This window comes from Festucalex cinctus, chromosome 11, assembly GCF_051991245.1.
Source record: "Festucalex cinctus isolate MCC-2025b chromosome 11, RoL_Fcin_1.0, whole genome shotgun sequence".
Classification (NCBI taxonomy): Eukaryota; Metazoa; Chordata; class Actinopteri; order Syngnathiformes; family Syngnathidae; genus Festucalex; species Festucalex cinctus.
This window is the reverse complement of record NC_135421.1, coordinates 9,185,400-9,200,193: the sequence shown is the minus strand read 5'-3', so window position 1 is coordinate 9,200,193 and position 14,794 is coordinate 9,185,400. Positions and strand designations below refer to the sequence as shown.

At 38.6% G+C, this 14,794-nt stretch overlaps 1 protein-coding gene across 1 annotated transcript in view; it reads left to right on the top strand.

Annotated features, from left to right (window-relative positions):
* itgb5 (integrin, beta 5) overlaps positions 1-14,794 on the top strand; it is a 45,449-nt gene that overhangs the window by 5,253 nt on the left and 25,402 nt on the right. Inside the window, exons 6-9 of the mRNA XM_077536231.1 lie at positions 1,760-1,921; positions 3,949-4,044; positions 4,136-4,225; positions 10,207-10,341. Coding sequence (XP_077392357.1) covers positions 1,760-1,921; positions 3,949-4,044; positions 4,136-4,225; positions 10,207-10,341 — 483 coding nt within the window. The remainder of the gene's footprint in view (positions 1-1,759; positions 1,922-3,948; positions 4,045-4,135; positions 4,226-10,206; positions 10,342-14,794) is intronic.

Below are 14,794 nucleotides of genomic sequence, written 5' to 3'. Positions count from 1 at the left end.
TTTGTCTTTTTAAGTCTTAATCTGAATTGTTTAAAAAGCGTACTAATGTTGCATTACATGGAAGTAGGAGATATCCAACATGGAGCTAACAAATGAAACAACTGAAGAAAAATCAAGGCTGACAGCCTCATTAAGCATGTTGGCTAGCATCAGATGAAAGTCTTTTTTTTTTTTTTTTTTTTTTTTTTTTTTTTTTTTTTTTTAATTTACTCAGGTGTGTTGCTAGTTCACTCATACAAATATAGTGTCAGGTAGTGCATGTTGTTGTTGTGTGACCATAAAATAATGTTTATATAATGCAATATGGCACCTCAAAATATTAGTGACTACTAGGGCTGTAACGATATGGGCAATATTGTGATATTAAAACTGCCACAATATCGTCATGTTCACAATATTTAAAGGGAACACATCTGTTAAAAAAAAAAAAAAAAAGTCAGGTTGATTTCCATTTGTGAGGTTCTAGCACCCTCTTGTGGCTAGTTTATTAGTGCAATTTAATTTTTATTAGGGCTGTTTTGGCCTTCTATGTTTAAAATCTATGCTAATTGTCAGATGAAGGGGAACCTAATTTTCTTGTGAAGTGATCAATGTGTGCTTGCATTAGCAAGTAAGTGCCTCAGTATTGTTATTAACGATTGTAGGTGATTTATATGCATTGCTGTTTTGTACAAAAGCACAATATTGTGCTTTTTTTAATATGAGCTCTTTTTTTTTTTTCCTTTTTTACAATATTGTGATCTTTTTTAAATATCGCCAACCCCCCCCCCCCATAATATCGTGATAATTATCGTATTGTGACCTTCATATCGTGATATCGTATCGTGATGTTTGGATATCGTTACATCCCTATTACTGACACAGTAAGAATCTAATAAGCAGTCCCCATGGCAAGCATATGGCCTATTTGCTTGTTAATTAAAATCATCACTGGGGACAGGAAGTGCATTCTGTTGCAGCTGTCTTGCAGAGAGACGGGTCAATCCTTGTTCACCGTCCTCCCTCTCTCTGTTCCTCGCTACACAAGACGCACAGGGACTTCTTCAAAGTAGACACTGCCTTGTAATTAAAAAAAAAAAAAAAAAGAAAAGAAAAAAAAAAAAGACCTCGGCTGAGGCCTCCCCCAAGGCCAGATTTATCTAATTTTACTCATCAGAAGTCAGGTCAGCCTGAAGAATGCCTTTTCATTTTAACATTTTTGCATGCATTGTCTTCAACAAAACAACAGGTATTAAGTGGAATATTCCACTGTTGTTCAAGCACTTTCTATTGTTTACAGTTGATAAGGCTCCTGGCATCTCCTTTTACTCACCACTCTTATTCACGTACACACATTTGCGTATGTGAGTGGTTCTCAAGCTGGTGTGACAATCTTCAAGGTCTTTACTTGGCATGTGGCTAAATGTTGGCAGAAAAAGTGAAGGCAGTGCGTTTTGTTTTTTTTCTCTTCTCCTTTTGGAATGTGACCTAATGGTAGCCTCAAGACCGGGTAAGGTTTAGGAAAAATAGCACTATTTTAGTGATCTCCAAGAGTTATTTTCACCAAGAAGACTTTTTCAGAAAGAAGTCACTTCTGATTCTTGTTGGAGCACCATTGCAACCCCCGAGGCTGGGGCTAAGAACTTTGTTGTTGATGTATAGGGCAAGCTGAAGCTGGTGGATATAGACTGGCCTGAACCTGCTCATTTGGATATCGGGGTGTTGGTTCGGGTGTTGAACTCTTGAAAGTGCTGACATCTCTGTAAATGTGTGTGTGCAGGAGGAGATTGGCTGGAGGAAGGAAGCGTACCACTTGCTAGTGTTCGCCACAGACGACGTGCCTCACCTGGCCCTGGACGGCCGTTTAGGTGGCATCGTGCAGCCTCATGATGGCGGCTGTCACTTAGATGACAACAATGAGTACAGTGCCTCCACTCGCTTGGTAAAGAGATAAGAGACCTTCATCATTTTACATGCATATTTTTTTTATCACATCACAGTGTGTTTTTTTAATTCTGGTGAGAATTATTGAGTTTTTGCCTAAATGTTGTCATAAATAATTTCGCCGATGTACTTCCTGTTTGAAAGTGAAACATGTCCGCCTTAACAGAGCAGTATAGAAATGCAATCCACTGCCATCCAAGTTGAATTATCAAGCGATGTCAGTGATTGACTTATGTTATGGAAATATGAAATAAAAATCTGCGATACAGTGAATCAGCGACAAGTGAACCGCAAAGTAGCAAGGGACCACTGTGTATATACCGCACATACCGGTAACCACTGTCATAGAAAAGAAACAGAAGTTGAGGACATTCAAAAAGAGGTTCTCCAATCTAGCCAGATTCAATTAAAATGTAGCCGTAACTCCTTTTCCTAGTTACAAGATGAAATATAAAACCAAGACAGATCTTATACAGATTTAGCAGTCAAGGTAATGTTAAAAAAAAGAAAAAGTCTAATTGAACATTTACACTTTTTATATCTCTGTCATCAGATTAATTGCTGTATTAGGCAGTTTGTGTTCACACCAATGACTTGCTGCTTTGTACTGATATATAACTTGATTTTAGTGGGTTGTTCCCATTTGTTTCCTGTCTAAGCTGATAAGATATGTGAACTTAAGCATGAGGAAGGACTGCTGGCGTGGTCTATTTTTATTTAACTCGTCACATATAAATATAACACTCACTTGCTTTTAGAAGTAATTGCAGAGGAGAGAAACTGACACACACGTGTACTTCTTGGATCAGCCTCACTTTAGTGAAACCACAAAATGAAGTATTGACTTGGAAAGACACTTCGAAAGGGCTGTACCCTACTAGTCAAGTCTTCATGATGGCAGTAGACAATAGGAAGCCGTAAGTACTAATCATCAAATTTTCCTCATACCATGAGGAAGATAATGCTAGTACTGGGATGATAGTACTTGGGGTTTTCCTGTCACCAGCTGTCATGAGGAAGACTTGATGGGAGACCATAAGTACTAGTCATCTGCTGCCACGAAGACTTGACTAGTGCTTATGGTCTATCATTCACTACCAGGTTAGATTAGGTTGGTTGGTTCCCCATGGTGAATTTCTACTTGGGTGACTGTAAACATTAGAGAGATGACACCATTCCACATCACACACAACAAAATCACCAATAAACTGCATGAGACAAAGACAAGGCAGTAGCAGACAGGCAGGTCAGCAAGGCCTGCTATGCTATGCGAGTCTATGGCTATGCTAGGCTAGCATATTCTATGCTATGCTGTTACCACGAGGAAGTCAACTCTCTATTAGTTGGCTTTTGTATTTGATAAGATGCTTTAAAACACACAAAGGATGTCTTTCACACAGTCAAAATGATCAATATCATGTGAACGACCCTGCGTGTCTCATAATACTTTAAATTTTTCCCCTTATGCCACAGCATCAAAAGACTGCTCACCAAATGATGTTTATCAGCATTATGCCCAATCTACACATAATTCCAAACAGCCCTGCATGAAATTGTGATAACAATTGTGGGACAGCAGTCAAGGATAGATAAACAATGCAAGCAAACAGGCGTCAGCAGGCTTGATGAGGATTCTCGGTGAGAAATGCTGTTCTTGTTTTTTGGGTTCGAGTCACCTCGCTGGTATTTGATGATTGAATCCTTCAAGCATGTTGATCCTCATCCCATCTTAAACTAACTGAAGTCTCACCACTCAAATGTGTCCCATCAAAACAAGCCTGCGATATGAACTATAGACTTTAACCTCTTTTCTATTTGTGTTGTAAATGAGACAAGCCCTTTTCAAACTGTCAGTAAAAGCAGCAGTTTTTTTCAGTGAGATCATTGTATTAAAAACACTGTAGTTGGCAAGTTAATTAACCAATGTATACGTTTGTAGGTGGATGTAATGTTAAAGAAAGCATAAAAGTCAGCTTAGCATCTTGAATGGTGAGATTTGATGCATCCCTTTCTCTCTCCATGCAGGATTATCCCTCTTTGGGGCTCCTGGGCGAGAAACTGGCAGAAAATAACATTTTCCTCATATTTGCTGTCACTAAGCGGTTGTATGTCATTTATAAGGTAGTTTTACATTCTTTTTTTTCTACACGTTTGTGACTACATCGCCTGCCTTCTAATGTTGCAAATTTTGCTTTCTGGCCGTGTCTTAAAGAATTTCACAGCACTCATACCGGGAACGACAGTGGAGATACTTGACCAGGACTCAAAGAACATCATCCAGCTCATCATCGCAGCCTACTATGTGAGTTAGCAGCTTCTTGTTTTGGCAGGCTGCATGGTGGAATGTAGAGTGTATTGTTTAGTAACCAGGAGATCGCGGGTTCGAATCCCACCTCCAACTGTACATTGCAAATATATCCAGGGCCATTATGCTAAGGGATGTAGATGTATCCCAACTAACTGTGAATGCTTCTTTTTTGCAAACAATAACATTATAAACTGCATTTAAATCACAGAAATATCACTAGATATGACAAAATGAATTTCTGAAGACATGTTTTCTTGCTCTCGTTGGCTGAATAAATTCGCCTTCTGTTAGTCCAATGATCCATACATCCATTCATTGTCTTAGCCGCTTACTCCTTACAAGAGTCGCGGGGGTGTTGAAGCCTATCCCAGCCGGCCTCGGGCAGTATGCGGAGTGCACCCTGAACTGGTTGCCAGCCAATAGCAGTAGTCCGATGATGATCATGAACAGTGTTGCCGGTAACGCGTTACTCGCGTTACTCAAAAAAGTTGCTTTCTAAAGTAACTAATAGTCTAACGCGTTACTTTATTCTACAAAGTAGTCTGATTAAAGTTACTGTCCAGAGAACCAATGCGTTACTCCACATTTTTCATGAAGAATGCAAACTATCTCACTGTTGTAACAGTCACAAACAACTACTGCTAACTACGAAGATGAGGCAGAAGTCATTGATCACCACACTGAATTCAGCCATGGTCTGGTCATGAATGGTTTGCACATTCAAAACAAAAGTGATGATACTTTTACTACTAGTTTTATTAACCAACAGGCACACAACACAACAAAAAAAGTGTGCATTATGGACCATAAAAGTGGTAAAAAAAATAATTTATTTCCATCCTCAACTGGTCCGTGAAGCATTATGGGATGAGGTCGTCTCCGCCCTCTCGCCAGGGGGAGTGACGTCAGACAAGTTACGTTTTCAGTAGGGGTGGAACAAAAAAACGATTCGACCGAACCATCGTTCGTCAAGGGGAGCTAAACGACCGTATCGGTTGCGAGTGAGGCTTTATGGTTTTCATAACAATAGCAAGAGTTCTGCGCCGTGCTCTACTTGTTTTGTTTACATTTCAGTAGCATCACCATTCAAGCTGTTTCCGTGCTCGCGACACGGCGCGCGCGCGCGCGCAACGAGTGACAACATACAAATGGAGACAGTTAGCAGAAGCCGGTGCCGTACATCTCGGTATTTCCCATGGCTATCGAGTCCTCTCGGTGCACTTGTATGTCTCGGGCCGGCGTTGGTACTGCGCGCGAGCCAAAAAGAATAACTCCCGTGACGATCCAATGCATGGATTCAAACGACACAGGTATGTCCCACAGCCAACACACCAGCTAAGCTAAAAGCACACTGCAAGTATCTCATTTCTCAGTTTGTGGCTCCCTGTCAATGTCTACAACTAGCATGAGCAGCAGATAGAACTGAGACGTGCCCGCGATTACGACAGCCCAAAAAAACTAAATATAAACAGTAGTGATTCTGTGGTCATCATCGTGTCTCAGATTAAAAAAACAAAAAAAGATGTCATACATTAACCAAAAATGAAAGTGATGACAAAAGAAAAAACAATTGTTAAATACAAAAATTGTTGATTAAAAAGGGAAATGAACTTTTGGAAATATTTTTGCATATATTAAGTGGTTAAAATGTGTTTGATAGATTTATTGTTCCATAAGGTGGCTTCATATTTCTTTTGGCTGGACGGTAGGTTTATTTCATGTCTTAAATTTATGTTTCTGAAATACTTCACAATGTGCAAATATTCTGTTTAATTGTGTTGGTGTCTGTCTAAAGGTTAAATATTTATATTTAACATTAAATTATCAACCTTTTGTTTTCCTGATCCTTATTTTGAAGAGAAAAAACAAACAAACCAAAAAACAATTATAACTGTCAATAACTACTAATAAATATTTAAACTGATACATGTGTACACACTGGAATAGCGGAACAAACAAACAATAGAGGAATTTAGGGGATTTTCATTTTCAACCTGGATAGATTTTTATTTTTTGTTTTATAAAAAGTATTTACGTTACAAGAAGTCAAGAGAGACTGCCTATTTTGTTTTTCATAAAAAAAAACCTTTATTTACATGTTAAAAATGCACTTTCAATAAAGTATTTGGAACTCCGTTTCTACTGCATTATTTTTATGTTGAGATGGTGTTATCGGCAGCTGCTGAAAGTAACTAAAAAAGTAACTTTTAATCTAACTTAGTTACTTTTAAAATCAAGTAATCAGTAACGCAATTTAGTTACTTTTAAAACCAAGTAATCAGTAAAGTAACTAAGTTACTTTTTCAAGGTAACTGTGGCAACACTGATCATGAATAATGTTGTGAATGGAACGCTGCTGAAGTGACGTGACTTTAAAATGCCATCTGATTGGACGAGTAGTTGTGTTTTGTGCCAAGTAGACTGACGTGGCATACTTTTTGTGCTGATTTTAGCTGAAGTTTACTGATAATCCCTTTTTTTTTTATTTTTTTTTTATTTTTTTTTATTTTTTTAGCACCAGCACACAAAGTTGTGAAAGAGGAGTATAGGCATTCTTTATGAATAGATGAATTAAAAAAAAAAAAAAAAAACTTTACTATACTAGTAATTTATGGTAGGTGACTACTACTGACTGAGAATGGGTTTGTGTTTGTATTTGTCATTTAACTGCAAGTTAGTACTTAATAATTACTAGTAATACTACTACTGTTTCTACTACTACTACTATTACTACTAGTAATTAATAATAAATTACAATGTAATTTTCACAGAATTTTTCTTTCTAGGTCCTTCATTAGCATTCAGCTATTAGTATTCATCTATTAGCATTCAGCTTTCAGCATTCCCACGCAATTTTTTCAGCAATTGCACTTAGTCTAGTTTATAATCCTTTTGTTAAATAATGTTAAATAGTGTTACTGGTATATTCTGAAGTTTAAAAAAAAACATGACGTTATGTTGGTGCAGAGAGGCAAATTCAAGTCTTTCAAGTCTTCCCCTGACCGTAAAACACACATGGACACGTAGTTTGTTAATGACGCTCCAACTGACACACAGGCATTTGCTTACAAGCTGGAATTCTCATCACGGCAGAAAACTTTTGGACATGTTCTAAACAGCTGATATATTTTACACACACTTTTGGGAACTCAACCATCTGTGAACAAGAATATGCATGCAGTTGCTCGGTTCTGGCGTTGCTAATGTGAGGATTTACTTAGTTGTCGTAAAGATGACACATTGTAGCAGCTGAAGCACGCCGCTGTGAAGCGTGTTAGTTTAAGGCTGCCGCAAATCACTCGCCTGCTGACTTTGCCTCCATGAAGTTGCATCATGGAGCTTTGTTTGCTTGAATGAGATAATTAGTGAATGAAGAAAAGAACACATGGAGAGCAACAGTAAAGTCATGTTTTGTGTGAAGTGTATGGCAGTGAGTGGTTCTCAACCCTGGTCCTTGAGTACCCCCATCCAGCCTGTTTTCCATGTCTCCCACAAGCAACACAGGTGTGTCAAATAAGTAGCTAATCAGCCAGCTCTGCATGAAGCCTGATAACGGTAATGGTATTATTTAATTTTCAATCAAGGCATAACATAAAAGATAGCTCAATATGTTTATTAGTAAGATTTGTTTGGAACAGCACTCCATTCTACTGAAAGTTGTTTGTAATATTTTTTGTTAATATTTCTCTTGTACAGATGTGTATACTGCAAATACTAAATGTTGTGACCAGTGAGCAACTGAACATATGTCTGTCTGTCCCTCAAACATAACCCTTCACATAAGTGCCAGTTTATAAAACTTGTCAGACCTTCCCTTGCGTGTTTTTGCCGCGTGGGTGTTTTTGATTCATTCCCTGCCTCAGCCGAATGATGTTTTTTGGGCCTTTGGGCGGTAGAATGGGACAGGCGGGGTGTGTGTTACTGGAGCTTGAAGGAAGCGCTTTTGACTCATGGCCTTATTAACATTCCAGCTGCCAAACTGCATCCCTCGCGCCACGACGGCCAAAAGGGATGCGACGGCAGGGCGTTGTTGTGTAACCGCCTGATTTATCTCAAAGACAGACGGCAGCTCAAAGCTACTGCTGGCTGTGAGCGTGCAAAGGGTCAACTGAGACCACGGAGGAGGGTACACTTGTATATGATGATGGTAAACACTGCAAAAGATTACATTTGTTTTTTTAACAATGTTATAATTGCCTTAGGTATTTACACAAATTGTGGCAAAAGGCATTTTTGTCCTAAACATCTGTTCGATTGGGCCAATTTGAAAAAGTCACAGTTTCAATAACCGCAAATACTGGTTGTCACTGGTAAAGAGGTGCGGGGAAGTAGGGATGTAACGATATCACAAATATCGTGATATATCGCGATATTAAAACTGTCACATTATATCGTCGTCATCATGTCACGATATTAAAAGCAGCACATCTGTTTAAAAAAGTCAGGCTGAGTTCCATTTGTGCAGTTCTAGCACCCTCTGATGGCTAGTTTTGTAGTGCAGTTTAATTTTCACAAGGCATGTTTTGGCCCTTCTTTGTTTCAAATCCACATTAATCATCAGATGAACGTCATATGCGTGTGAACCGAGTCAATATGTGGAGGAACTCAATGTTTTTGCATTAGCAAGTAAGTGCCTCAATACTAATTAACCCGTAGGCAGTATTGTGACCCATTTTGGGCTTTTTGATGGTTCTGACCAAGTCATTTCAAAATAAGATACTGCCTATGGGCATTTTTTTACATTATTGTGACCTTTTTTTTTTTTTTTTTTTTACATTATTTGTATCGCCAACCTCCCCACAATATCGTGATAATTATCGTATTCTGACCTTCATATCATGACAGTATCATATCGTGATGTTTGGATATCGTTACATCCCTACTTATAAGCATGGCACAATATGATTGGCTGCTTGCAGAGTTGAGTAAACAAGCCTCCTCTTCCAGTTGTTGTTTTTTTTTTTTATCCCTCTTTGCAAGTAACGGAGGAGGGGGAGGGAGAGAGCAAGATGATACTGCAAACACACATGCATTTTCCCGTGCACAGTCCTAAAAAAAGTTCCAATAGGTACTAGTTAGTTAGCCCCAAGGATCACATAAGGGCGGCGTGGGTCAGTGGCAGAATGGTCGTCTTGCAACCCAGAATTTGGGAGTTTGATCCCATACCATTGTAACCTTATTGAATTATCCTTGAGCAAGATACTAAACTCCCAGTTTCTCCTGATGCTGCGTCATCAGTAGGTGAATGAGTAGTCGAATGTAAAATGCTTTCAGGACTTTGCAAGATGGAAAAGCGCTATATAAATTAAGTACCATCTACCATAAGTAGCCCATCGGTCTGTTCTAAAAATAGATCACCAGTGATGGGGCAGTATGACTTACTAAGTCACAATGTCACATCTTGTTTCTTTTTTGGAGCATTACAAATAAAACATGCTGTAGGACTCCACACAGAGCCAGGTTGCCATTGGTGCTGCTGTTTTTGTTAGCAACAGTGTTTGAATGGGCTCAGTAATTAACTATTTGATGTCCTTTTGAAAGCAATGTCAGGTGTAGGCTGAGATCTCGCAGCCTGATTTTTTTTTTCTTTTTTTCTGACTTCCTGATGGGAAAAGGCTAGACACCTATTAGAGGGATCTGTTTATTTGAGGAACTAATTGTGGTTTGGCGTCTGTTACACTCTAGTATTTAGGGTCTGTATTCAGAATAAAAGGGGAGGTTATGGTATCTATTTCACTCTTAATTCTGAACTGTAGCATTGATTACCTCCGTAAAGCTGTGTGGTCTTATTTTACTATGTACAATTGAAATGTAACAACCTGCCTCCATGTTCAGAGCTTGCGGTTTTTCCCAAGTCCATAAAAACTGTGACTAACTAGGCTCAAACTTTACCCGTGTTTGCCTCCTTCTCCCTCACAAGCAATTATAAGAGTAGTAAAACTTAATCATACATATCTGTTTTTTCGCCCTTATAGAACATCCGCTCCAAAGTGGAGCTGACAGTGTGGGACCAACCCGAGGACCTCAGCCTGTCATTCACCGCCACTTGCCAGGATGGCGAGCCACTACCCGGCCTCAGGAAGTGCTCTGACTTAAAAATAGGGGACACAGTGAGTCCATGTGCACGCTCTCCTCTTCAATTCATGATTTTTTTTTTTTCTTCCATGCTCCAAAGTGCCTTGGCAGCCACCATGTAGCTTCTTTGGCAATGCAATGGAAACTTTAGTATTTTAAATGGCATTTGACCAACATATCCCTCAGAAAACCTATAAGTCACACCAAAATCCGTAGTTGGAACTGTCATCATGCATATGATATAACGCGAGACTTCAGGTCAGTGAACATCCAAAGCCAGAGATTTGCAAAAATCTCCATCAATCACAGTAAATTTGTAATTATTATCATTCCATTTTACGGAGTTCAACAAATCAGACCACTCATCATGCCCACCAGCTCTTTCATGGTTGACTGATTAATTGAAGTGTTATGGAATAAAAAGACATTACCAGTAAATAAATAAATTAAAAAAAAAGGTCATATTCTTAAATTCCATAATTCATTAAAATTATTTCAATGTATATTTCACAGTTTTAGTGGCCACTTGAATAGATTTTTTTCAGAGTTGAATTAGTTCCAATTTTAACTATGTATTTATTTTATATTCATTTCATTTTGGCACAACATGATGTAACTATTTACTTGGGAAGGAACTGATTTATTCTCCCACGTTTCTCTTGGCAGAGACGGCTCATTCTTGCTTTCTCTTCTTTGTGTTTGAATTAATCACCAGGAACTGTGGGAAGTCTTCTACAGGCATTTGGGATATTTAACATAAATGTCACATTTGATGCACCTGTCTACTTGGCAATGTTGTTTCCAGATTCGCACTGTTTCTAAATAATTGCTGTCCAATGAAAGCTAACTCAGTGATTTCTCAAAGTTTGATCGCAGTTTGTTAAATAATGCTAATTGAACTTTGATTTGGTCAGCTTTAAAATAAACATTTTCCATATATGGAATCATACATTTTAGAGACCAAACTATTGACATCAAACCTTCATTAACAGTGCAAGCGTTATACGAATTATATTTTAAGTCTAGTATTACTCTATTAAAAACAGTAAGACACTACATTTTTTACAATTCTTTATCATTTTAAAGGTATAGTCTGAAGGATTTGTTTTGGCCGGGACGTTTCTGGGCAGAGACTCAATGTTTTCCTTCCACCCAAGCCGCAGAAGCAAGCTATCAGTGATATATTCAAATTTCGCTGTGCTAACATTCGCTCCTGATTGATGGACTGTTTACGCGGACGTGTTAGGAGTTTGATTCATCTGTCTTGTCTGCATATGCAAATTCGGCTGTGCAAACCGCTGCTTCCTACTGGTGGACTGCTTTCACGCTCATTCCAGATTTGAATGTTGGGTTTACAAACAGCAATGAAAAAATGTTGGACACTAGCTTTAAAAATGAAATCGGCCAATAACATAATGTAAGAGGTGAAAACATAACACATGCATATACAAAGTAATAACACTCTATGCTTGGACAAGCATATGCTAGTGTGAGAAGCTAATGTAGCAGTCTACATCAGACCTGGGAAAAGCATCCACAGGCTCCAACTGGCACTCTCAAACTCTAAAATTAGTCAAAATAAAACTTAAAATACATGGTGCTTTTATTTTGATGAGCGCTTGTGTGGGGCAGTAACAGCACAAATTGTCTTCAGTGTTGCGAACTTAGCGACATTGGTGCTATATTTAGCGAATTAGCGACTAACTATAAAAGTGACTAGCGGCAATTCAAGAGGTCCTGTCATATAGGACAGGAGATGCCCTGGTCATGGTTTGGTAGTCCCAAAAATGAATGGCTAATACTGTATATGAGTTAGCGGTTGAAGTTCAAAATGTCAGCAAATTTAAAAAAATGTGATGATACTGTAGAGCTACTGAAACCAAGCAGAAACACTGCTTAACATTAGCAACATTATTGCATTATTTATCACTGCCACCTTGCTTAATAATAACAATAAAGCGTCTAGAAATAATCCAGAATGTTTAAAAAAAAAAAAATGTGTGATGCATGGTCTTGGATCAATCATGATTGATGTAATCATTCCTCTCATGTTATTCATGATAGCCAGCTCAGGTGCAATGGCCTAGTGTGAGTGAGCCCTTAATTAAGGTGCCTTTGTTTGGTGTCCCCCATGATGTAGCATGCTAATTGTGTTTTTTATTCCTTTCTTGTTGTAGGCCATTGCATTAAAATGTATATTGAGACCTTGATGTATAGAAAATGCTTGGGAGCGGCTTTGTACAAGTTGGAAGTCTGCCCTCTAAACCTTGTGTCGTTCGGTTTTATTGTCTTTATTTTCTTGGGACCGTGTTGAGATGGCAACGGATAGTGGCTGGGGCCCTCAGAGGGGGATTTGGGTGACATTGTAGCATAATGGCACAAATGAATGGACGAGGGGCTCCCAAAAGAATCGGGGTTCACATCTTTTATACTGACGAATGAAAGGAGTTTGCAGGCTCGGAGCAAAGTCTTCTCGAGGCGACGGTGTAGCTTGTGCATTTCATATGTACGTTCCCGCCGTGGAGTAGGATGCTGCATGTCAATGACCTCACACAAAAGTAGGCCGAAGGAGTAAAGACGCTGTCAAACAAAAACACTTGGCAGAAAGAGGAATTCTTTCTAGGGCATCAGTAGCTAAGCAAACGTTTTTCTCACAGTTACACTGAAAGCAACCATGCCTCCTTTTTTTTTTTTTTTCTTCTCGTGTGTGTTGCTTTTATTGTCGTAATTGTTTTGACATATTTACTTAGCTGATCTTGTCCATGGAACATTTTTCACAGTTGGAAGATTTTTATTTATTTTTTTCAAGCCCCAAGATATTGTTTTAACTTTCCCACTGGGTGGAGCAATAGAACTTCTGTGTGTTGCATTCAATTGTGTATTGGAATGATGATAAAAGCTGCAGGATGTATGGTGAGATACATTGTGACTGTCTGCTCTTTAATGCCCCTCCTACAATTCACAATTCAACCCAGATATTTTTCAGTAATATGCCATTATGTGTCCTGAAAAATGTTGTCATCATCATCATGCAGCTTCGCCTTTATATTTTTTAGATGTAGACACAGAAGATGATGCCAAAGAGGGAACAATTTGTTTGTTTTTTTCATTAGAATGTATACAATAATGTAAAAATATGTACCGCAGTGAAACCTCAAAAAAGATTTTCACTGGCTTTTTATTTGGCGATGTCACCACAGAATGCTACAAGCGTTGATGTTAAAGGACACAAAATTGAACTTTGGCTGGAATCAAGTGGTACACTTTTCTGGCTGGCTCTGTATGTGACAATCAATTGAAATCATTAGTAAAGGTCGAATTTTGGCCACACAGAAATCAATCATCTGATCAAACACTCCTGTTCCTTTAAGCAACTCCACATTTTCTTCACTTTTCATTTTGTATAGGTGGAACGTGTTGCATTAATTGTGTAATGATTAGTCTGAGACAATTTTGAATGGTGTTCCTCTGGGAACTCTTTTAGGTACTTGTACATTCATTCTTTGTAACGGTTGAATCATACTTTTTACAAACACATTATTTCTCCAAATACTTTAGTGTCCAAAACTGTACTTTCTCAATGCCTCTGAGCACATTTGCCTGTGTCCTCTACTATTACGACTACTACTACTTTCCACGTGTTTCCCCTCACTCGACTTTTGACAACCCCCTCGGTTGTCCTTATGACTGTCATGAAGCCGGGGGCTTCCGCGCGATTCACATTTACACTAAATTTAATTGTGTGCCTTGCTCATTAACTCGTTAGGGATACAGAGGCGGCAAGGGGGAAGGAATGTCCGGTCGGCGCCAAGTGATGTAACCACTTCCTGTGTAGCTCGTGCTGGTAGCAATTCCGCCTCCTACAGGAAGTGAGGAGAATATTATCGATGTGCGCTTTTAACAACTTCCAGGATGTTACTTTCTGCTTCCCATCGTATATGACGCCGTGTTTCGGGTTGGGTGACACTGCTTCCTTCCTCTGAGCATTCAGATCTACTCTTTGTTGATTCACTGGCTCACTGGATGAGCCGCGCCCACCAGTAAAAGCATTATAACACGGGGTCATGTGTAGTTCACTGTGAGTGCATGGCAGCTGTGTTTGCCTATTAGGAACACATTAGCTATCTTACAAATATGGAAACAATAGCGGGAATTTTGTTGTTGTAATGCTACTGTATATTCACTGGACACCTTGAGTACAGCTGCACAGTAAAACAATATCCAATATAAAAAAGTTAAGCATGCTCACTTTGACACTTATAATATCTTACTGAAATAAATTACCTCTATTATTGTGGTTGGTGTAGCATTACAAAAGTGGATTTTAAACTATTTAAACATGCACTTTCACCTAATGTAAAATGTGCATGAATTTAAATTAAAATGTAATTGAGCTCACTTGTTTATATATAAATTAAGGGTGTCAGGCGATTAAAATTTTTAATTGTAATTAATCGCGTGACTTCAGTAGTTAACTGACGATTAATC